The 22,095-nt window shown below is 47.3% G+C and overlaps 1 protein-coding gene across 1 annotated transcript; it reads right to left on the reverse strand.

The window, feature by feature from the left end:
- Positions 1–216: 216 nt before the first annotated feature.
- GARS1 (glycyl-tRNA synthetase 1) lies at positions 217–21,743 on the reverse strand. The gene is made up of 17 exons (XM_063303314.1): positions 21,642–21,743; positions 17,811–17,912; positions 15,434–15,536; positions 14,690–14,831; positions 11,929–12,017; positions 11,235–11,311; positions 10,774–10,919; positions 9,007–9,156; positions 8,431–8,593; positions 7,101–7,265; positions 5,204–5,312; positions 4,124–4,268; positions 3,157–3,242; positions 2,455–2,564; positions 1,863–1,956; positions 1,144–1,334; positions 217–536 (listed from the first exon to the last, which is right to left on the reverse strand). The coding sequence occupies exons 1-17, from the start codon at positions 21,699–21,701 to the stop codon at positions 411–413; spliced, it is 2,058 nt and encodes a 685-aa protein (XP_063159384.1). The 5' UTR covers positions 21,702–21,743; the 3' UTR covers positions 217–410.
- Positions 21,744–22,095: the final 352 nt, after the last annotated feature.

Consider the following 22,095-nt stretch of genomic DNA (forward strand, 5'->3'; position numbering starts at 1 on the left):
TCATCTTGGCATTTCACCCGAGACCCTTTAGTATGGCAATGTGATTCTGGAAGTTGGACACTCCGCATGTCGAGTTTAGGGTAACGTTAAGGAAGGAACTCGTTCGTAATAATCCACAAACAGCATTACAGGCTAGATATCCGTGCTGAGACAAAACTACAGGTCTCCTACAGAGAAGAAATTTCAAGTTAAGAGAACAGCAGCAAGACAACCCAGCACATTTTTAGCCATTTTAATTGTGGTTATTGGAGATGGGAGTTAAAATTAGGCAGAGATCAGGGAGTTGATAACCAGACAGTCCCTGGGTGTGTGAACAATGCCATGGTCAAGCAAGACGTATCATAAATTCCCTATTAACATGGACAATAGAAAGTGGACTTCATGATGAGACTTTCTTTCCAGGATTAGCTTCAGACCCCTATTGCGTCCTTTTTGCCTGTCTCTTGTCCCTCAAAGGGGGGATACTTGGCCTCCACGTCAGCCCAAGTTATGTTGCCGTTGGCCAGGTCACCAACCAGGGCCGGCAGCTCTGAGATCTAAAAGCAAGAACAGGTGACGCACCGATCAATCCAGGATTACGTGTTTATTTTCCTGAGATTCTATCTTTCAGAAGGCAAGGAGGTCATGCGGTTAAGACGGGACCCTCTCAGCAAAGAGACTTGCCCGGTGGTGGTTGGTGTTTCCCCCCGAAAGCCACGTGCAGCAGGGCAAAGACGCAGCATCACAAAAGAACCATGTCCGGCTCCTGTCCTCCAGCAGTCTCCAGCCAAAGGGCTGACTTTTACCAGTCTCCATGGGTCCTTGCCTCCTTTCGTAGCTGGTCCCTCTCTTGAGTTAAGTAGGAAGCCCTGGAGATTCCTAATCTCCCCACAGAAGTTTAATGTATCTTTATTTAAAATATTCATAATCCACCCACCACCCAGATCTCGCAGCAAGTTCTCACCCATAAAAGAGTTAGAAGGGGAAATGTTTATAGAGAAGGAGATGGATTCTGCTGAGGGGTGGGGTGGACAGCTTCCTTCTCCCTCCACCCTTCGTTCCCGGGAGCCTATTTTTACCTGCTGCGGATTCCACCCCACCTTATCCCGTGCAAAAGCGGACCACGCCAAGCCACCTCCGGTTGGCTGCCCGGAGACACCCTACCTCAGCCCGTATCTGCCGCATTGAGTCGCGATCCCTTAAGGTGGCTGTGTGCGGGGTCTTATTGACGGTGTCGAAGTCAACCGTGATCCCGAAGGCCACCCCGATTTCATCTGTCCTTGCATACCGCCGACCAATGGATCCAGAGGAGTCGTCCACTTTGTGGGAGACCCCGTTTCTGGTAAGAGCTTCAGCTGGTTAAAAACGGAGCAGAGGCATAGTCCATTATTACGTGCATAGTTCCTTAGACTCAGAGGTCCCCAGGACACGGCTCAATCACTGACCAGGAATCTTAGCTTCTACAAGTCAAGGACAGCCTTAGTCTTATTTACAGGCTGAACCTTTAGAAAACGTCACCTCTCTCAAGTCCCCAAAATACAGCGTACATTTGACACAGAACTGAAATGGGGAAACATGAATTCCGCAAGGTCTCTCCAGAGAGGAACCCAAAATATCCTAACAATCCATTTTGCATTTCCTAACGTCAAAAGGAGAACGAGAGGACAATTTATGCCAAAGAGCACAAGAAACCAGTCTTCAAGTAGTTTTTTCCCCCAAAATTGACGGAGAAGCTGGAGGAGCATTAAAATATTGGCCCTTCCTCGTACTTCCTACTCTTTTCAGGTCTGTACTGCTGGTAAGACCATAATAATCCCCTTTCCAGAAGTAATTCATTCAGCCAGTCAGTCTCACGCACAGGGAACGAGAAGCACTTTACTCACATAGATCCTTCACAAACGGAATGAATTCCTGATTCTGACTCAAGGGAAGGACGGAGCATTTGAAGGGGGCCACAATAGCAGGGAAACTGAAGTACTGGTGCAAAGAAAAAAACAAGCAGACATTCAGAAAAGTGCAGCGGGCAGAGCCAATTTTTGTGCGGCAATTTAGGACTGCAAGGCCTGCTCGGGTTGAAACATTCCCACCCAACGGATCCTGTTCCCACATTACCTTGAAGGAGGCCATTTCTTTTTGCGATTTCAGCTCGGAAACATCCCATTTCAGTCTTAGCCAAAAGGTTTTGACCTTTCTGACCTTGAACCAGGTTGCACATCTTTACTCCCAGTGCGTGTCCTACCTACGCCAAATGCCTCTGCGCACACTTTCTTTGCTCCCGGGCTGAAACATTCCCACCCAGCGGATCCTGTTCCCACATTACCTTGAAGGAGGCCATTTCTTTTTGAGGTCAAAACCTTTTGGCTAAGACCGGAAATATGGGTCCAGATCTCAGGACTAACTCCACTCCACCCTTGATGGAGCTGTGCACTTCAGAGTTCCCTACGTGAGCGGCTTAGGGCTGCCAAGAAATCCTACCGTTCGCTGTTCATCTCCCTCTCTGATCTGGAATGTGTGCTCAAATATCGTGTACATGATTCTCCCAATTCCAAACGAAGGTTCGATCACATTGGGAACAATCTCTCCCACTAGAAAACAAGAGACAGTCTCAGGCAGGGGAAGAGTCGACGCTCCTGGGTCAGCTTCAGTGAAGAGACAAAGGATGTAAGGTTCCAGGTTGAGGACCATTTTTATCAGCAGCGTCGTCAGATGGCAGGAAAGGAAAGAAAAAACCTAACACTCTGCTGCCATCTAAAGATCATTTCTTTGCACTTCAGCTCTAGCGACCCTATTTTTGAAGAGCTGAGACACAGCCTTTCTCAACCTTTTGACCCTGGAGGAACCCTGGAAACATTTTTCAGGCCTCAGGGAACCCCTGCACATTCAGGCCAGAAGTAATAGCATTATTATATTCATTTCATGGGTAGGCCTGTCTATATTGCATATAACACCCAGACTCGTTTTCGAGATGGATGGTCTAAAAATACGATTGATTGATAGATATAGACAGATACACCAACCGTGTTCTTAAATGGAAAATAATGAAGCTTACCTCTTTAACGTGAAGTGGCCCAAATTAGAAATAATTTTTAAAATAAATTGTGATCTCCCAGGGAACCCCTCGGGACCTCTCGTGGAACGCTGGATGAAAAACCCCGGTTGAGAGTAAAGGCGACTTACCATGCAAGGTTCTCTGGAATCGCTTCACGGTGACCATGTCCTTTGTTAGTCGAAACGTTTTCCCTTCGGTTTCAATAGTAAATTCCCTATCAAGGAGAGAAAAGAGTGTCCAAAAGATGCCTGAGTGTTTTTTTTTAACTGTGGATTTCAACAGATATGCAACAGAGAACTGGGGGGTGGGGGGTTGCAGATCCATGTATTTTAGCTCCAGAGACACTAAAAGGAAATTTCAACTCCTCAAAAACAGAGAAATTCCCGTTAGAGATTAGTTGCACCCACAGAACCTAAATAGCTCTTACAACACTCATCAGCTCACTTTTAGGTGACTGCAACTTTCTTTACAAGAGGCTGCTCTTGAAAGTAACTTGGACTTTGCTGGTTACCGTTACTGGTTTTATTTTCATTCTTCTGAAAACTGCCCTGAGTCTTCTCTACAAACTAAAAATGGTCGTAAAATCGGGTCTGGTCACATGGGGGGTCGACTTACAACCACAACTTACAACAGAAATTCCGGTCCCAACCGTGGTCGTAAGTCGAGGACCACCTGTATGCAGTCCTTGAAAACTTGTGCCACTTGAACTTTTTAGTTTTTTACTTTTATTTGTATTACTTATTATTGTAATTTTATATTGTGGATTTTATAATTGTTGTTTTAGTTGATTACTGTAAACCGCCCAGAGTCCCCCGAAGGGAGGAGATGGGCGGGGACAAATTGGATAAATAAATAAATAAATAAATAAAATAAAACGTTTAACCATTTAAAATGAAAGGACCGAATCAGTCCCCAATGCAGCTTATGAAGGTTGGTATCAATAAATCAGCATTCTGGGATAAGGGAGTGACCTTTGCAAAACCAAATCGTTTTGGATTCCAGCTGTTATTTATTGCAGTGGGATGCTCCGCCCAAACAACTGGACTCATGCAGCTTCCAAAGGGATCCAACTCAACTCTGCCAGGCTCAGCTTACCCTTTTTCACTGAGCTGCTTCTCCATCTCGCTGACGTAACACTCGTCACAGATGGAAAGGAACTCCAGCACAAGTCTGGCATCCTTCTTGTAGGCCTTCCCAATGGCTCCCTTGCTTGCCTCAAACTGAACCACGTTGGCGATTCTGTGCAGGGGGTGCTAAGGAATGCAACTGCAAGGATGTGCACTTGTGCAGGTTATGTCACCCGGTGCAAGTTAATGCTGTTGACTGAACTTTTCCACCACTCCTTCTGCACTGATATTGGCATCTGTCAAGATGCAGAGCTCCCCGATTCGGGAATGCAACATTCCCACTCTGGATCAGGCTGTTCTGCAGCTACCGAGTGGCTTCAAGAAGTTTAACTTTCAGATCCAGCAGCAGCTCAAGCTGTCTCTTCTCTACAGGTAGTCCTCAACTTACGACCATTCATTTAACAATGGTTCAAAGTTACGACAGCCTCGGGAAAAGTGCTTTATGAGCTGTACTCGCACTCACAACTGTCATACCACCCCCACAGTCAAGTGACTGCAATTTGGGCACTTGGCAACTGGCTCACATGTACAACCAGTTGCAGCATCCTGCGGTCACATGATTACGAAATCTGTGACCCTTTTTGCCAGTTTCCGGCCAAAAAATGTCCATTGGGGAAGCTGGATTCACTTAATGACTGCGGCAATTAGCTTAAAGACCATCATAAAAATGGTCATAAAATTGGGTCTGGTCACATGGTCAGTTGACTTACAACAGCAACGACTTACGATGGCAATTCCGGTCGCAAGTCAAGGACTATTGGTATGCAGTCCTTGAAAACATTTAACCATTTCAAACCAGCCTCCAAACAGGCCACTGGAATTCAGTGAATTGACACAAGAGCTATCTTCAGCACAGGGTCGCCAAAATAGTTGATCTCTCGTTTCAGGTTTATGCTGGGGCCGCAGAAAAGTCACAGTTCTCACTTAGCAGCAGCTCCCTGGTTTCACCCAGGGGCCTTGAAGGCTTCACCAGCCCTTTTGCCCCAGTCTTGCTGTTGGAAAGAATCAGCATCAGGAAACAGCCACGGCTTTCTTTTAGAAAAGGATATGGGCTCCTTCAAAAGCTTCTCAGCAACCAGAGGGACCTTGGTGGCCCTGGCGTGGCAGGAAAGATCGTAGCAGGAGCGGTCCGCGCAGCCGACAATTTCAATCCACCCCTGGAAAAGCCACAAATTGAGTCTTCCTCTGTTCCACACGCCCCCAGACAAATCATGAAGCACGCTCAAGCGCTCTTGCACAATTAGAAACACCAAAAGGCAACCACCCTGCACTCACCTACAAGATAGTTTCATTTTATTAAGTTACAACTTCCTTACTAGCACGTAGGCCATCAAATATAGGGCACTAGACCAGGGTATCCTAAATATTATGGGAATGGAGGAAAAATGAGATGTCTGTAAATGCAACAGGAAGGTAAAATCACCTTTAAGTCAAATTCAGCTCCTGGGATGTCCAATTTTCTTGGACACAGAACACAAATGGTGTCCACTGTCTTCTTCCAGCATCTTTTTCAACTGCCCAGTGTAATCAACTGCTCTAGCATTTCCTGGTGGCCTCCCATCCAAACCCTAGCCAGGTCTGATCCTGCTTGGCTTTTGACCCCATGGGGCCATCTGCTGAGCCTACAACCTTTTACCCCAAGGCAGCTAGAAAGCACACACTGAGACAGCCGACAAAAAAGAACCGAGCTAATGTCAGCACGAATTTCGTATTTGGGATGAAAATCTTAATCCAAGGGTATGTAAATTCTGCCAAACTAAAGGTTGCACCAGGGCCTGCATGCCACGTTAAGGGCTACACTGACCCACTTTTGGAGGGGGGATTCAGTAGTGTTAGGGGGTGAAAACATTGCCATTAAGCTCTTGAAGTTTATAGCACCCGTTTTGTCCCTTAATTCTCCAAAAGCCCCAAAGAAAGGGCTGACAACTTTGCCCCCCCCCCCGCCCCGCCATGTAAGATTCCCTGCATGTATCTTACTGGGATATATTGCAGCCCCCTCAATAAAGCTGGAAAGGAGACCATTCAGGCACCCCATGCCTCCTGCTTTTGACCCCAACCAGGGAAAAAAAAAGTGGGGGGGGCACTGGTACTCAAGAAAGCGCACCAAAAAAGGAGAACCAACTGAAGAAGAGCATCATAGTGGCTTGGTGTTCTAATAGCTTTTGACGGTTTAGTGATCCACTTTGTGGCTCTTCAAAAACAGAAAATGTGGGATATATATACATTCTACAGTATATTTCTTTTAAACAATTAAATGTAAAAAAAAAACATGAAACCATAAAATAATCTGATAAAAGGTGAAAGCAAATCCTGTCTTTTAACCCCCATATGGAAATTCTCCTTGTGTACATCTAGACTACTAATGACAGCAATAAACCATGGTAATTTGGAAATAATCATGGTTAGCTGGTGGAAAAGAACGGCACACAAGGAGGGAGGTTAGAAGGCACATAACTGAGAGCCAGTCTGGTCTAGTGGTTAAGGCACCAGGCTAGAAACCAGGAGATCGTGAATTCTAGCCCCGCCTTAGGCAGCTGGGTGACCTTGGGCCAGTCACTTTCTCTTAGTCCTGGGAAGGAAGCAATGGCGAACCATTTCTGAAAAACCTTGTCAAGAAACTGCAGGGACTTGTCTGAGAATCAGACACGACTGAACGGGAGGAGGAAGAAACAGAGGAAGAGGAGGCGGCACATATTCCCTAAGGCACCCTAGAAATCTTGGCTTAAGGAGATCTCTCTCCAGAATCTTCTATAAACTCAACTTCAGAACAATAACTGGATAATTTTTAAAGAGGAATTGGCAGGGTTTCCTTTGGAGAGGCACCTCGTGACAACTCAGCTCAGCTTTCATCCCCAGATTGACCTTGGCTTCCCTGGCTGGCTTAAGATGCCCCCCAGCGAGTGGTGCCCTTCTGCCCAAGGATGCAAAAGCTTGGCACTGCTTACGTAGGAGGTTTTGGACTCTGCATCCCAGCAGTCGCAGGCGTAGTGAGCCATCTCGTTCTCCATGTGCTGCCGGAAGCGAAGCTTCTCTGGAGAGATGCCAACTTTGATGAGGTAGAGGTAGATCCGGCCGATGAAGTAGCCCAGCACAGAATTGTTGATCACACCCTAGGAGACAAAGGGAAGCAACAGGAAGCTCCTGAATGGCTTTCTCAAGGGGACAGGCCCTGCAAGGAGGTATAAAGTACCAGATCCCTCTCCCCAGAGAACTTCCACAGCCTTCCCTCACCTGGCACCTCCAGGTATCTTAGCAATGCAATTCCACAAATTCTTACCTAGTAGAGGAACCATAACGGGGGCAGGTTCTTTTGCTGTGTATTCCAGATATAGAAAAACACCCACAGAATGGTAGATTTTGACACATGGTAAGTGTTTAGGATTAAACCTGCATTTTGTGCTCAAGTTTTGTTTTTTTTTTAAATCCCAGCTTACCAAGCGGTCAACTCTCATGCAGCGTATCAGAAGCATAAATAAATGTAGTCCTCATTTAGCAACTGCCTCAGATAGTGACCGTTCGCAAATACGACAGTAATAAACAGTAATAAAAAATTTAGGACAACAAAAGCTTTCAGTGTGAAACTGATTAGGGTTTGGTCAGTTTCAGGCAGCAGCTGCCAGCAGGTGGGAGGGTTCTAATCAACTAATTAAGGTCACAGAGCTGAGCTTGTTAACTTGCAGTGAGCACTTTTTAGGGACTCCCTGCCTGTGGAGAAAAGCAGCTCAGAAAGAGAGAGCTTGTTTGGACAATCTCTCTGCCCTGCCAGCAGGCAAAAGAAGGGGAAAAAAAATGTCAGGCATGAGAGAACTTTATCTGAATGAGGAGGCATCAACCAGTTCAGCGACCATTCCTCTTAACAACTGAGTCGTTGGAACCAACTGGAGTCACTAAACGAGGACTACCTGTAGTTTCAATCAAATTCAATCAAGTTTACAGTATGAAAGCCCAACATCGTGCATTTTCCCCCCAAATTCAGGAATTATAATTACTTAAGCATGACTTAAGCATGTCAAGTAGCCTCCCCAGATTTTCCTGTACTTCAACTCCCATAACCCCAGCGGAAGATGGCAATGATGGCTAGAGATTATGCCATTGGAGATCCAGCCCCTCAGAGGGCACCAAGCTGAACCCAGCCGCTGCGGAGCAAACAGCTTGGGCGGTCCCATTAGTTCAGGCGCTGACAATTTCTGATTTCACTCTCCTCCTGCACCAACGTGACTAAGGGAGGCCAGGGCATCTCATCTTACCCACAAGAACGCCCCATCCATCCGTTACCTGCTCAACAGCATCCCCCAGATGCATGACACGCGCCGGCTGCCCGCTGGTCTGGGCTTTGGCAGAGTACAAAAGGATGTGGAGGTCTGCCACGTTCTGGAACCTGGGATGGTATTTCTCACTGGGGTCCACGAAGTGTTCTATTTCTGCCATTGTGAATTCCCTGAAACACAAGAGAGGTGCTTTGGACCGGCTGTTCAGCCGGTCGGTCAGGACGAAGAGAGCAATTGCCGCGGCACGTGCAAGAATAAACGGAGTTGCCGTCAAAGGGCCACAATATCCCGTCTCCTCTTTGCCCCCCCCAAATCTCCCTCATGCAGCCATCCCCTGGGAAGTACAAGAACGACTTAAAAAAAAGAAGAAGTGGTATATGCCAAGTCACCGCAGAGTGGTGATTTTATCACTGCGCGGGACTTGGGAGGTGCAGAGCGAAGCTGATAGGAGGGCTGGACGTGCAGGTGAATCCCGGGAAGGCGGCGGCATCCGTAAGAGAGCTCACCGGTTGCTCAGGATCTGTAACACGCAGCAAGGACCAAGTTCCTGCGAACTCTCTGCCCGAATTCTCAAAGCAGTTACCTGACTCTGATGAGACCTGAGCGAGGAGAGATTTCATTCCTGAAGGAATTCCCAATCTGGGCAGCAGCAAAAGGCAGTTTGCCTTGGTTGAATTCCAAAAGGCGTTTGAAGTTCAGGAAGATCCCCTGAGCGGTTTCTGGCCTCAAGTACCTTAAAAAAAAAAAAAAAAGAGGCGGTGCAGGTGATAGAAACAGAAAGCAGGAACGCTTGGCAGCTAGTGATAGTAAGCAAGCCTGGTTTCCCAACTGTATCTCTGTGAAAATCTCTCCCACAGTGAGGAAGTAATAGCTTTAATAACAGCTCCTCTGACCCAGCTCAGCTAACTGCTCTGCTATCTCTGCGCTTCGCCCTGGGCCTCTCCGTCTTCCTGGCCAAGCTGTTCCCCATTTACGACCAACGCACATACTCAGGCCTGGACCCCTGGGTCTTCTCGCTTCTCCATTTTGCTCACTGAGGCCAGATGCCCTCAAATGCTTCCTTCCCCCCGAGAAGCCCTGCTGACCACAGGATCCAAGCAGCACCTGCAGCAGCCGGGGTTTACCTCCCTATTAGACAAAACGCAGCTATTGCTAGTAGCTGCTAGTAATCTTATCATCCAGAATAATATGGGTACACGTAGTGCTCACTTAACAACTGCCTTGCTTAGCAACCATCTGAAGGTACAATGGTGCTGAAAAAGTAACTTTACAACTCGACCTTACATTTATGACTGCCACAGCATCCCCACAGTCACGTGACGGAGGTCTGGGCACTCCTCAGCCAGAGGGAATTTATGACCATTGCAGTGTCACGCGATCACCATTTACACACTTCGTAGTTGGCTTCCGACAAGGAGAGGTGATGGAGAAGCCGGCAGTGAAATCGCAGGCTGCAGTCTTGTGATGTCTTGCTTAACAACCACATCGCTTAGCGAGAGAGTCGCCAGTCTCAATTGTGGCCGTTAAGCGAGGAGTACCTGTAGTCCTCATTTAGTGACTGCAATTGGTTCTGACAACTCAGTCGTTAAGCAAAATGGTCACTAAGTGAACATGTGACTGAGAAAGAGAGAGACACTGCAAAGATCACTGGTTGCTGCCCTCTCGTTTAGATAAAGTTTTCTGTACAGCATCCTATGCCTGACCCTCCCCCCACCCCTTTTTTGCCCCCTGGCAGGGCGGAGAGATTGCTTAAACAAGCAATCTCTTCCCAAGCTGCTTTTCTCCACAGCACAGCAGGTCCTTAAAAAGTGCTAACAAGTTAACAAGCCCAGCTCTGCCGCCTTAGTTGATTAGAACCCTCCCCAGACTCCTACCTGCTGCCTGAAACTGACCAGACCTTAATCAGTTCCACACTGGAGGTCTTTGTGTTTCTAAACGCGCCAGTTGTCAGAAAATGAATTTTTTATTCCAGTTTATTACCAGCGCGTTTGCCAACAGTCGCTATCTAAGGCAGTTGCTAAATGAGGACTACCTGTAATGTACATCCCCTGGGATTAAATTTGCCAGATCTCCCCAAATCACATGTGAGGAAATTACAAGGCACAGTCTTGGGGACCGTCCACCTGCACACTTTGTTCTTCTAGCTCTCCCGCTACTGCCTTTGCAGGGATGGGCCATCCTGTCCCCCAGAATGAAGCACCAATTCCCAGGCACCCCCCCCAAATGAGGAAAGCCAGCCAGCTAGAAGCACAACATGCAGGAGCCCCTTCAAATCCAGCACAATCCAAGCCACCCCTCCTGGTCCACAGCCAATGTCAACCCCCCCCCCCCGTTTCATACACCCACATACCCAGGCATGTTTCCTCCTGGCCCAATAGAGGTCTTGAACATAAGATTGAAAGACACCGGGGGAGTGAGGTCATTTCCTGTGATGGGGGACTTCACGCTGTAATTCACAAAGAGATCCGCCAGCTCTTCCTGACTGTAGTTGTCCAGCTGGCAGGAAAAGGCAAAATGCAGTCCTATTAACACGGGGGGGACACACATACCGGCTCTCAAGTTGGAAATCTACCCACCCACCCTCTTTGGAAAGCGAGGCCTGCCGGGTGGCTATTTCACTGACAGAAAAACCACAGATTCTTCTACAAAAGCCTTCTCAACAGGAGGCACACACAGCCAGAAGCGGCTTCTGCGTGGTTTCGAAATACGTGTGGTGGGGAGCTTCAGAGGTCCCCGGGATCACAATCTGCATTTCTGGGCTACGGGAGAGCGCGCACGCCACCGCTTCCGCTTGCCGGATCGCCGGCTGACCTGGGTGATCACGTTCTCCATTTCCATCTTTTTCTCCGCTGTGCATTTCTTGTCTGACATCAGCTTCTGTAAATGAGCTGCAAAAGGGAGAGAGGGAAGCAGCGTTGTTCGTAGGCAATTGTGGGGCCTGCCCAAAACACAGAAGCGACGGGGCGATTGACAAACAGGCAGGGCTTCTGAAATCTGAAATATCAGGGGTATTTTCCCTGCAGACCTTTCTTCATCATATTGCCTTCTCCTGCAATGTACAGCCACAAGGAAGAGCTAGGCACGGTCCAAGCAGGCCCCCAGTTCAAGGAAGTGATGGTCAGCTGCTGTAGAATACTAAGTGCTACACTGTTCTCAAAACCATCTAGATCGTGTTTCTCACCCTTGGCCGCTTGAAGATGTGTGAACTTCAACGCCCAGAATTCCCCAGCCAGCTTTTTCCCCTTGATATACTCTGCTGTCTTTCCTTTTTTTAAATTATTATTATCTGCAAGACACCCAGAGTCGCTGTGGGGTGGGGCGCCCTTTCAAAATTAAAGAGGAAATAAATACAATGAAGCTCTAGGCGTGGGATTTTAACCAGGGTCAGCAGAGTTAGGACAACATGGAGCCATAGGCAGGCCCTAAACATCAACCTAAGCTGGTCTTGCAATTTTAAACAGGACTATGATGGAAGCAGAGAGAGAGACAAATGCATAAAGTGTACCCTTCAGGAGGTGATCAGCTCGAAAGCATTCCCCGCTTTTCACATCTTTCACCATGTAATCTGCAAATTTGTCCACATGGCCAGAGGTCCTACAAGGAAAAATACCATGATCATCCAAATGATCGTCTAATCAGGGGCCACTGATACCTGCTTGTACTCAAACAGCCACTCTGCAGTTGAGAGGGGTTGTTCCTTTCAAGCACCTCCAGAACCAACTTTCAACAGAATTACACCTGCAATCTGATTTATCTAAATTTTAAAAAGGCATTAAATTGCTTTTCTTTCATGGTATTTTGTGACACTGGTTTCTGTATCAACTCCTGGTGAATAATTTCTGCTATTCAGATGTAGGTGTCAATGACTGTTTTAAATGCTACGAGCCATTCAGATCACTGAAGCCGGTAAGCTGTGATTTCAAAGTGGAATAGGGGGTCTTCTTGTAGTAAATTGTGGGTGCTGCCACTTATTGTTTTGTGCCGTGCCAAGCACAGGGATATGAAAAGCAAAATAATCACTATTATTTATATCACACTATATTCTCAGTGGTAACAAAAACATGAAAAATTGGCACTGAATCAAGATACAGATGCCAAAGAAATATGCCTCTCCAAGGAAAAAGGGGAAAATAATTATTAATTAAAACAAAACAAATAACCAGCAACCAATAGCCTGGTTAAAATTCAATCTGACTATGAACATAATTCCTTTTATTTGATCCCAGCCTGATGAAATTCACTGGAGGAAAACCATATTGCCATATAAATACACAGCCTGGGATAGCCTTTTTCCTGGTGAGCATTTTAAAATATGGCACAATTTTTTAATGGGCTGGAGGGTGAAGGCCAAGGGATTCACCCCTTGGCTGTGGGAGGTACCATCTTGAATACCATTAGGAGGGTCAGCCACTGCGCTCTATCAGTAACTGAGGGCATTTCAGAGAAGCAAAAGGAACACCTTTAGCATACGGTTTCAAGATAGGAAAAGAAATCTGTGCTGATATAAAACAGACTGGACTATAGTTACATAAAGCACCGTGGGAATGCTTTATTTAGTTATACCTTAACCGTTCAGGGCTTTCGTTAACCTTCTTTTATGCATCATTGTTGAAGAAAGAGAGGAAGTATTCAGGGGAAGCTAGATTTAAAATTAGCCTTTTTTCCTTAAGGGTTTCCTTCATGTGCTGAAATCAATCAATCTTAGTAGACAGCTGTGTTATTAAAGGACAGCAGACCATCTTTGCTGGGGAAGAGAGTAAGAAGAAACACTGCTTTTATACTGCCAAGGTGCATAAAGGAGCCTCACAAATATTAAAGCAGTGTTTTTCAAACTTGGCAACCTTAAGATGTGTGGACGTCAACTCCCAGAATTTCCCAGCCAGCACAGGTGGCTGGGGAATTCTGGGAGTTGACATCCACATATCTTAAGGTTGCCAAGTTTGAAAAACACTGTATTAAAGGATACACGGTAAGATTTAATCCCTTGTATTAGCACTTTTGTGGCTGACAAAGTAGTTTAAAAAATTTAAGTCTCAGAGAGAACTGTTATAAAAAACAGGAAACTGAGAACATCACCTAAACAAGAGCTTTTCCTGAGCCTTCCCCAAAAGGCTGGTCTGCAAACCACATAATTCCTAGCACATATGGGGAGAGGGGGGGACCAAATTGGGAACAGCAGCCCAAGGTACTTGTATATAATTTTGGACATGCCACTGACGAGGAACCAAGCATGAAAGAAGAGCTGTCAACTTAATGAATCCTTTCCTGAAATCTATCTAACGTCAACACTGACTTGACGGCACATAATCAACCAACAAATTTATGGTTTGTAAGATAGGAACTGAGATTGACTTTTGAACTTTCAGGGGGGGAGAAGGAGGGGCAGCAGAGAGGGAGAAGGGGAAAACTGACTTGTAATTTCAGGAGTCTTTTGCCTTCAGAAGAAGAATATGATTTCTAGGCATGGCACTAAAATATGAGGTTCAGACTTTGGAGTTTTCAGATTAGGAATGGGATTTTCAGATTTGGGACTTTATCATCTGCTTAACGTAAGAACTTAAGCAGTGCCCTGCCCATTTGGTCCACCCGTCTGTTCTCCCAGTGGCCCCCAACTGCCCAAGGAGGCCCACGAGTCTCCCAGCAGATGGCCTTCAGGGGCAGCCCCACTGCCATCAAGGCTAAGAGCCACTGATCCCCAGGACTTCCATGAGTGGGTCCAACCCTTCTTGGAAGCCAACCAAGCTGGTCACCAGCACACAGTAGTGAATTCCAAAGTTTCTTTACACATTATGTAAAAAGGTATTTTCTTTTGTCCTGATTCTTCCAGGATACCACTTCATTGGGTGACCTTCGGTTCTAATATGTTGGGAGGGGGAAAATAGCTTCTTTGTCCCCTTTATCCACACCATGCATTATTTGTGCACCTGAATCACGTCCCCTCTCGTTTGTCTCCGTTCCAGATGTCACAACCCTTCCTGACAACCCTTCCTAACCCAGGATCATCTTAGCTGGCCTCCTCTGAACCTTCTCAAGCTCCACTTTATCCCTTCGGAGGTGCAGCGACCAGAACTGCTCACAGCATCCCAGATGCAGTCACACCATTTAATTTTAGGCCAGACAGATCACATTTTGTAATAGGGAGATTATCTTCCCTGAGAAGGAGAACTGGGCTTGTAAAAAAGTTGCAGCGAGGAAGGATTTTAAAAACGTTTAAAGAGACTGAGGATTTGGAAATCTGGCCTTCACGCGGAAAGGCCTGTGCTTACTTCAGAACAGCTTCAGGTGTGAGCATGGTGCAATCTATCTCAAAAATCTGCTCTTCCTGGATGAAGTGCTGCCTCCAGGCCTGAATTATGTTGTTCTTCAAGGCACAACCCACAGGACCAAAGTCATACAGGCCACTCACTCCTGCAAGAAACAGATCACCACAAATCCTGTAACAACCTCCAACCAGACCAGAACTCCTTTGTCAGCTTCTTTGACCCAGGGAGTCAAAATCAGGCTGTCAAACCACACAACCTGCCTCATGCAAGGCAGAACAGCCACAGCTTACAGAGAATTAAGCTTCTTTTATCATTTCTATGAAATTATAAAAGAAAAGAATGCTAAGGGGTTTATGTTATCTCCATCATTCTGTCCATGGGGAGGAGAAAAAAACATAGATGCCCAGTGGCTAAATGCACATTCTGTCCTTACATTCTTCTACCTCTCTTCATGGGGAAGAAAATCTTTCTCTAGCCCACTTTCAGGTGAACCTGGCAGTCCTCCCCAATGTTTTAATGTGTGGTTTCATTATTTTAATGCTAGTTCTTGCTTTCTGTTTAAGTGACCATCTTAAATTGTATCTGACATTTTGCCTTGCTTTGAGCTGGACTTGGGATATCTATTGATAAATAAATATTTTTCATCCCTATAAATATTAAATGTTCTTATAAACGATAATAATACATGTTACATGACCAACAGCTGTAATGTTAATTACAAGGAAGAAAGTCGTGCTGCGGAGGTACCTCCATAAATAGAAAAGGCTTGGTCGTAGAAAAATCTTCGTTTCAAGGTATCTTCCATTTTAGGCCTGTCTACAATGTCATCCTTAGGCTGCAAAGCCAACTCCTGAAGAATAAAACACACACAAGAGTGCGCACACACACACACACACACAAACATGCAATTATATTTTGTCTATGTTGATAGTCTGCAACATGTAAAATCCATTTTAAAACTTAGTCATGGGACGGCTAGTATTCTGACGCAGAAATAGACACAAGGTAAATGGAGGCAATGATAAAGCAGTCACAGACTGGAAAAATCTAAATAGTCCCTGCCTGAAGTCACAGCAGGTGGCAGCTGAACAGGACTGGACTTGGTTAACAACTGGATGGGAGACCACTAGGAAATCCCAAGGCCACAGGCATCCTGGGAGAAGGCAGTGGCCAATCACTTTTGTACTGTTGCCAAGGTTTGAGGGGATCTTTACCTTCCCCTTTACTTTTCTGCTATCATGTCCCTTCAGGTCCCCTCAATACTAAATGCACAAACCACCCTCTAAAAACTGATGTGCATTTTGTACCTGAAGCCAGCTGTATCCCACTGCCCCTGCTGAGGTAAAGCAGGATCACTAATTTCTAAAGGAACAATATCCAAGTCAAAAACAGCAGCTGAAAAAATGACCCCCTTAGCGTTGCACTCAAATCCACTGGATAAGCAAGAGGGCTGGAAATGTATTGTCACTGCTGTATACAAAGAGGAAGGAAAAGAAACTCTCCATGGCTTTTTTTTTTTTGATCTGCTCAATCGTGTCCGATTCTCGGAGACCGCCTGGACAAGTCCCTGCAGTTTCCTTGGCAAGATTTTCGGAAGCGGCTTGCCATTGCCTCCTTCCCAGGCCTGAGAGAGAGGGACTGGCCCAGGGTCACCCGGCTGGCTTTGTGCCTGAGGGGGGACTAGAACTCACGGTTGCCCAGTTTCTAGCCCAGTGCCTTCACCACAACACCAAACTGGATCTCCTCAATGACTGAGGGCAGTGTTTTTCAACCTTGGCAACTTTAAGATGAGAGGACTTCAACTCCCAGAATTCCCCAGCCAGCCATGAATTCCCCAGCCAGAATGGCGCTTGGTGGGAAAAGAACTAAGTTGACCACACATGAAATTGTTACTGGGAGCCTTTGCGGGGGTAACGATCTATTAAATGGACCCCTTTGATACTCATTGTGCTGTGCTGACTGGATTTCAAGACTGAACAGTTCGCATGCCACCGGAAGACACCTCTGACCATCCCAGTCCGTCGGCCACGCTGGGGTTCCTCTCAGCCCAACAGGACCACGCATTTCCAGCTTGGATTTAATTGTTCTATTGCAGCCTAAATTCCAGAAATTCTTAACAAAGCTTCTCCCAGGGAACGGGTTTCATCTCTCCTCCGGCATCCCACTGAATTTCTATCCTGGCTGGGGAGATTCCATCCTCCGAAGATTCAGTTAGTTGTTTTCACAGTGGTTGAAGAGTTCACCCCTCTTCTACTAACTGGGGTAGACATTCCTTGATTTGCTAAATGCTACCAGACGCCTTTTTAAAAACACCGCTTATATATTGGGGCGAGGGTGGGATGTATAATCACTTTCTTGCAATCTATAAGGTGCCTTGGAAGCAAAAAGGCGGGTCAGTTGTTTTTTTAAAAATACAGTATCATTTTTCAGGACCCCGGAAAATCAGGCACCCGAATTCTTTTAAACCTGGATGATCAGTACCCAGGTAGGAATTCTCTCTGTACATGAATCAAGGAGATTTCAAGGAGCAGTGAATTCTCCCCACTCTTTTAAGAAAAGCAGCATGCGAGAGTTAGTCCAAGGTCAAACAAGTCCAAACAGATAGAACACCAACCCCCAAATTAAAGTATTAATATCTGACCAAGTTAGAAAGCAGTGCTGCAATCCTAAACTACAATGTTGAGATTAAGCAGTGATGTCATCACCACCATGGCCAGATGGAGCTCAGAAAAGTTGGTTTCTGCTGTAGGCTAACCTGAACTTGTTGTTGCGCCTGCTACCCTGAACAACTGGATATGAGTGTTTATATACAGTGAGCAGCGTCTTGCCAACCGCAAGCCAAAATATATGGAGCTCTCTTGTCTGCAACCGCCACGATTGAAATGAATGGGAGTTTAGTGTAACTATTTCGTACAAAAGGAGGATGGAAGCTTCTTGGTACTGTTTTGGGACGGTGCTGGGGGATGGAGAGAGAGAGGAGAAAGAACAGTGCAAGCTGAAATCTTGCTGGACTTTGTCGTGCTGATTCTAAACTTTGATTTAACGTTTCATGGGTGAAGTAGGCCATTTACTTGGGGATAAGACAAAACAACACAGGGAAAGGGAATTTGATTCCAAGACTCACCTTTGCTTCTAGGATTCTCTTCCGAGCCTTGAGTTCAGCCACGGCTTTGTCTACATCCATCTGAGGCGCCTTCTCGTCCTTCAACTTTCGAACCAGTTCTCCCTAGAAAAATCAGTCATTCAGAGATGAATTCTAGTCCACGGAATCCTAGAGTCCAGCTCTTGAGACCATCAAGTCCAATCCCCTACTCAGGACAGAAATCCAAATTCAGGGATCTGAGACGGATGGCTGTCCAGCCTCCGCTGAAACACAGAACAATCCCATACCTTTGGTGTGGAGGAGAAACTGCCTGGGGGGAAAACGGAAACACTAATTTTTAACTTCCTGAAAGATGTGAAACAGAGCAAAGAGCAAATCATGAAGGCAATTTCATTCACCAAACCAAAAACCAGGCCTTGCCTTGTACTTCAGAAGACCCACCGAGCAGCTGTAAACACCCCTCTTGCAGATAGTGGGTGGAAGAAAGAGAGATCGTCTCCTTTTACAACCAAAACATCTGGGCCAGTATTTTTAAGCAGAAGAACCCACACTCTGCACGTACGAAAACTTCCAGGTTCAATTCAAGGCATCCGTGAAGGGGGCAGATGACCCACATTTTATTGCTGGGCTTCTGCAGAATAGGATCTGGGTTAAATTCAGGGTGACCTGTGTGTGAAGTATCTAAGCAGAGTTGGGAAAATCCTCTCTTCAAGACTGATGCTCCAGGAAAAGAGTTTATATTGATGACCTGAACCAACCAAAAACTTGCATCCCGTGTGTTGGACTACAACTCCCATCAGTCACAGCCAACAGTCCAACCTATTTAGGTCAGAACAGGCTAGAAAAAGCTGCTTATGATTAACTCCCTCTTGAAAAGAATTGCCAGCCTTGCTGTCTTCTGTTGGGACAGCTTAACATCCATCTTCTATCTACTGATTTTTCTCTTATTTAAAGAACTGTGGCCACACTGCATGCATGAAATATCTCTTCACCACCACCCAGTTCTGGTCCTATAAGAAGTAATCACCGGGATATGTAAAAGATGAAGGAATGGAACAAATCAAATTTTGGTTGAACGCTATGAGTAAAAGCAGAACTGCAGATGGGCAAGGAGTGGTTGTTTTACAAGACTAGAATGAGAACAGAGCAACCCCAAATGTGACAGACTCAAACCTAACAGTGCAGGCAGGAAAGGAAGAAATCTGCCAGTTCTCAATAGCAATTCTAAGAACTGCCTCTGTTTTAAAAAGAAAACTGCAGTTGCAGGCTAACGTGGCAGGGGAGGAGGGAACTGAAAGATTAAAAAAAAAAAACAGTGGAAATTCAGACAGGGTCAGTTGAAGGAAAAATGAAGGCAAGCACTGCTGTTCTGGGAATAAACATTGTAAGGCTGTGTGGGCAAAACAGAAGGGATGTCACAGAAAGCATGTGCCCTTTGAAGTGACCAGAAATGCCAGGACCCCTTCAAGCAAGAGAGGGAGGACAACTGGGGGTGAAAGGGGGGGACACACCAGGCACCACTGCTTCAAGGGAACCTGCCCAGCCCCAGCAGAACTGATGTGGCAGATTTTAGTGCAGCTTTGTCCTGTATAACAAGGGAAAGGATCCACCCCTTAAACACAGTACTGTAGCTTATTGCATCAGGCACCGCTGCAGCAGGAAAACATTAACCCACCCCAGCCATGCTCGATCAAGGAGACCTCCTGGGTCGATTCAAAAGAGCTCCTTCCTGCCCCACTTAAGCAAGGAGGGCTGACAGTCTCACTACAGGTTGTCCTTGCTTAACCACCATTCGTTTAGTGATGGTTCAGACTTACAACGGTGCTGGGGAAACTGACTTGTGACCGATCCTCACACTTACGACCACTGCAGGGGGCCCCACAGTCACGTGATCACGATTTGGATGCTTGGCAACCAGTTTGCATTTATGACCATCACAGCGTCCCATGGTCACATGATTAACATTTTCGACCTTCCCGGCCAGCTTCTGGCAAGCAAAATCAATGGGGAACCGTGTGATTCTCTTAACAACCATGTGGTTCACTTAATGCCCACAGTGATTCACTTAACAAATACCGCAAAAAAGGTTGTAAAATCGGGTTGGATTTGCTTAATGACTGCTTTACCTAGCAACCAAAATTCTAGTCCCAGTTGTGGTTGTTCAGCAAGGTCTACCTGTATAAGCTTCCCCTTCATTTGACAGATCCCTTGGCAACATTACCTCACACGGGGATTCTCCAAATCGATTCTGGACCATCCTGAACTTTTAATATTTCCCCCTTATCTCAGCAGGGGAAAAGCAGAACTATTTCTATGAAGAAACACACAGCACTCAAGGGTGTAAGCTACCCAGCTTTGAACCCAGCTCCTGTTTTTTTTTTCTTCTTCTTTTTCTTCAGCCACTCCTTCTGGCTCAACCAATTTTGGGAGGCCCACGATGATTCAGAAGACAAAGGCTATTCTAATTAAGATGCTACCAATCCTGTTCAGTAAAGGATACTCTGATGCATCATTTTTCCTGTGACTAGCTAAACAAGAATAAGAGCCATAAGGAGGAGTTCCAATGGAACAGAACCATCCATATAATTAAGCGTAAATCTTGAATAAACAAATCTACATATACAACACTTTGCTTAGCTCTCACATTTCACAGTCAAATAAATGTAGCCCTTTTAAGAGTGGTTTAAGCAGACACACAACCCACCCCCACCCGCTGAGGCCGGGTAAGATGTCAAAAGCAGATCCAAGGAAAGGAAATTTCATCCTAACAAGTGGAAGGGCCTTTTCTCTCCCAAAGAAAAGAAAATGCTACATCAGAAAAATGGATGAAACATGTGCCACACAACTTCAAGATGTTGGTGGGGGCTTCAATAGAGTTTTACGGCCAAATTTTGAACCTGGGGAAAGGTCACAGGGAGATCAGCACCAGGGAAGATACTAGCACACCATCCTCAGTGCAAGACACCGAATCAGATCACACCCAGGCGCACCAAAACAGAGCCGGTGAAGTTTCCTTAGGACAAGTGCATCCCAAGTCCCTCGACTGGATGAAGCCATAGGCTGCCTTGGACTTGCTCTTCCGAAAGCCAGTCTAGGATGCTGCACTCCAAGCCCACCCAGATCAATCGTTGGGGCAGCAAAATGACCCCAAGCTACCGATAAAGGCATTGCTCAGCAGAGCAACCACAAGATAACAGCCCTAAATGGTTCAGCTTCTGGGCAAGCGATGGGCGGAGAGAAATCTGTGACAGTAAAGATTTACTTCAAGCAGCTATCCGGATTCATCAGGGAAGGTACTTCTGATTTAATGGGGGGGGGGGCATCGCCAGTTGGCACAGCTCAAGAAATATAGCCCTAGTTATTTAAAGCGGGGGGGGTCCTTAAAAGTCTTAAGCATCTAAGCAAAGCCCCCCCTCCCCAACCGTGCAAATGTATTTTTTTTTTTTAGCGAAGGCAAGAACATCGAGCAGGCCCGTTGAGCGAGAATCTATGTCTCCTGGAAGCCCTCCGACAGCCTTCCCTGGCACAGGGCCTCCCACGGACCTCAACCCCCATCTTCCCCAGCCAGCACGGCCTCGCCGTGATGGGAGTTGTAGTCCAACGCACGCCGGGAGGAGCAGCCCTTTTCACGGAAGAGGAGGAGGCCGGTTCAGGTGCTAAACCAGCCTTTCCTGCCCTCCGGATGGGTCGCACTACGCGTTATGGGAGTTGTAGTCCAAGACGTGGCTGGGGGAGCGGCTGGCCCCCGCTCTCCCACCCCGCGTCCGCCGGGACTTCCGCGCCCATCCTCCGCAGCGGGGGGGGAGGCGGCGAGGGCTCCGGCCGGCGGAACGCCCCGCCACGCGGCCTCACCTGCTGCCGCACCGCCTGCCTGAGCGGCGCCAGGAGCGCTTCGGCGGCTGGGCCGTCCATGCCGGGGGCCGGGCGGCGGGGCCGGGGCCGGGGGGCCGGGCCGGGGTGGGCCGCGTGCAGCGGGGCGCGGGGCAGGAGGGCGGCGAGGGCGGCGGCGGCGAGAGGGCGGCGGCGGCGGCTGCTGCTGCTGCTGCTGCCGAGGCGGGCGAGCGCGACGCTAAAGCGCCACGGCATGGAGCGGCGCGGCCGAGGGCGGGCGGGCAGGCCGAGGGGCAGGCCCGGCCCTCCGCATGATGAAATCGCGGCCGGCGCGGCCTGCCCGGGCTCCGCCTCCGCCGGCGCAGGGGGCGGTGCCAGGCCTGCGCAGGGCGCGCGGGGCGAGGCGGTTGCCGGGCAACGGCCCGCGCGCTCCCTCCGCCCGCCGGGCGCGCTCCAGCCGCAGGAAAGGCGACGG

This window comes from Candoia aspera, chromosome 4 (genome assembly GCF_035149785.1).
Source record: "Candoia aspera isolate rCanAsp1 chromosome 4, rCanAsp1.hap2, whole genome shotgun sequence".
NCBI classification, from domain to species: Eukaryota; Metazoa; Chordata; class Lepidosauria; order Squamata; family Boidae; genus Candoia; species Candoia aspera.

Bases quoted from the DNA above. Each gene is read 5' to 3' on its own strand.
- GARS1 (XM_063303314.1), bottom strand. From the start codon at position 21,701: ATGGACGGCCCAGCCGCCGAAGCGCTCCTGGCGCCGCTCAGGCAGGCG. The intron at 5,313-7,100 runs GTAAGCAGTGCC...TGGCTTTTCCAG, and splicing joins CAGAGTCCAAAACCTCCTAC to GGGTGGATTGAAATTGTCGG. The intron at 537-1,143 runs GTAGGGTGTCTC...TCTTGCTTTTAG, and splicing joins TGCGGCAGATACGGGCTGAG to ATCTCAGAGCTGCCGGCCCT.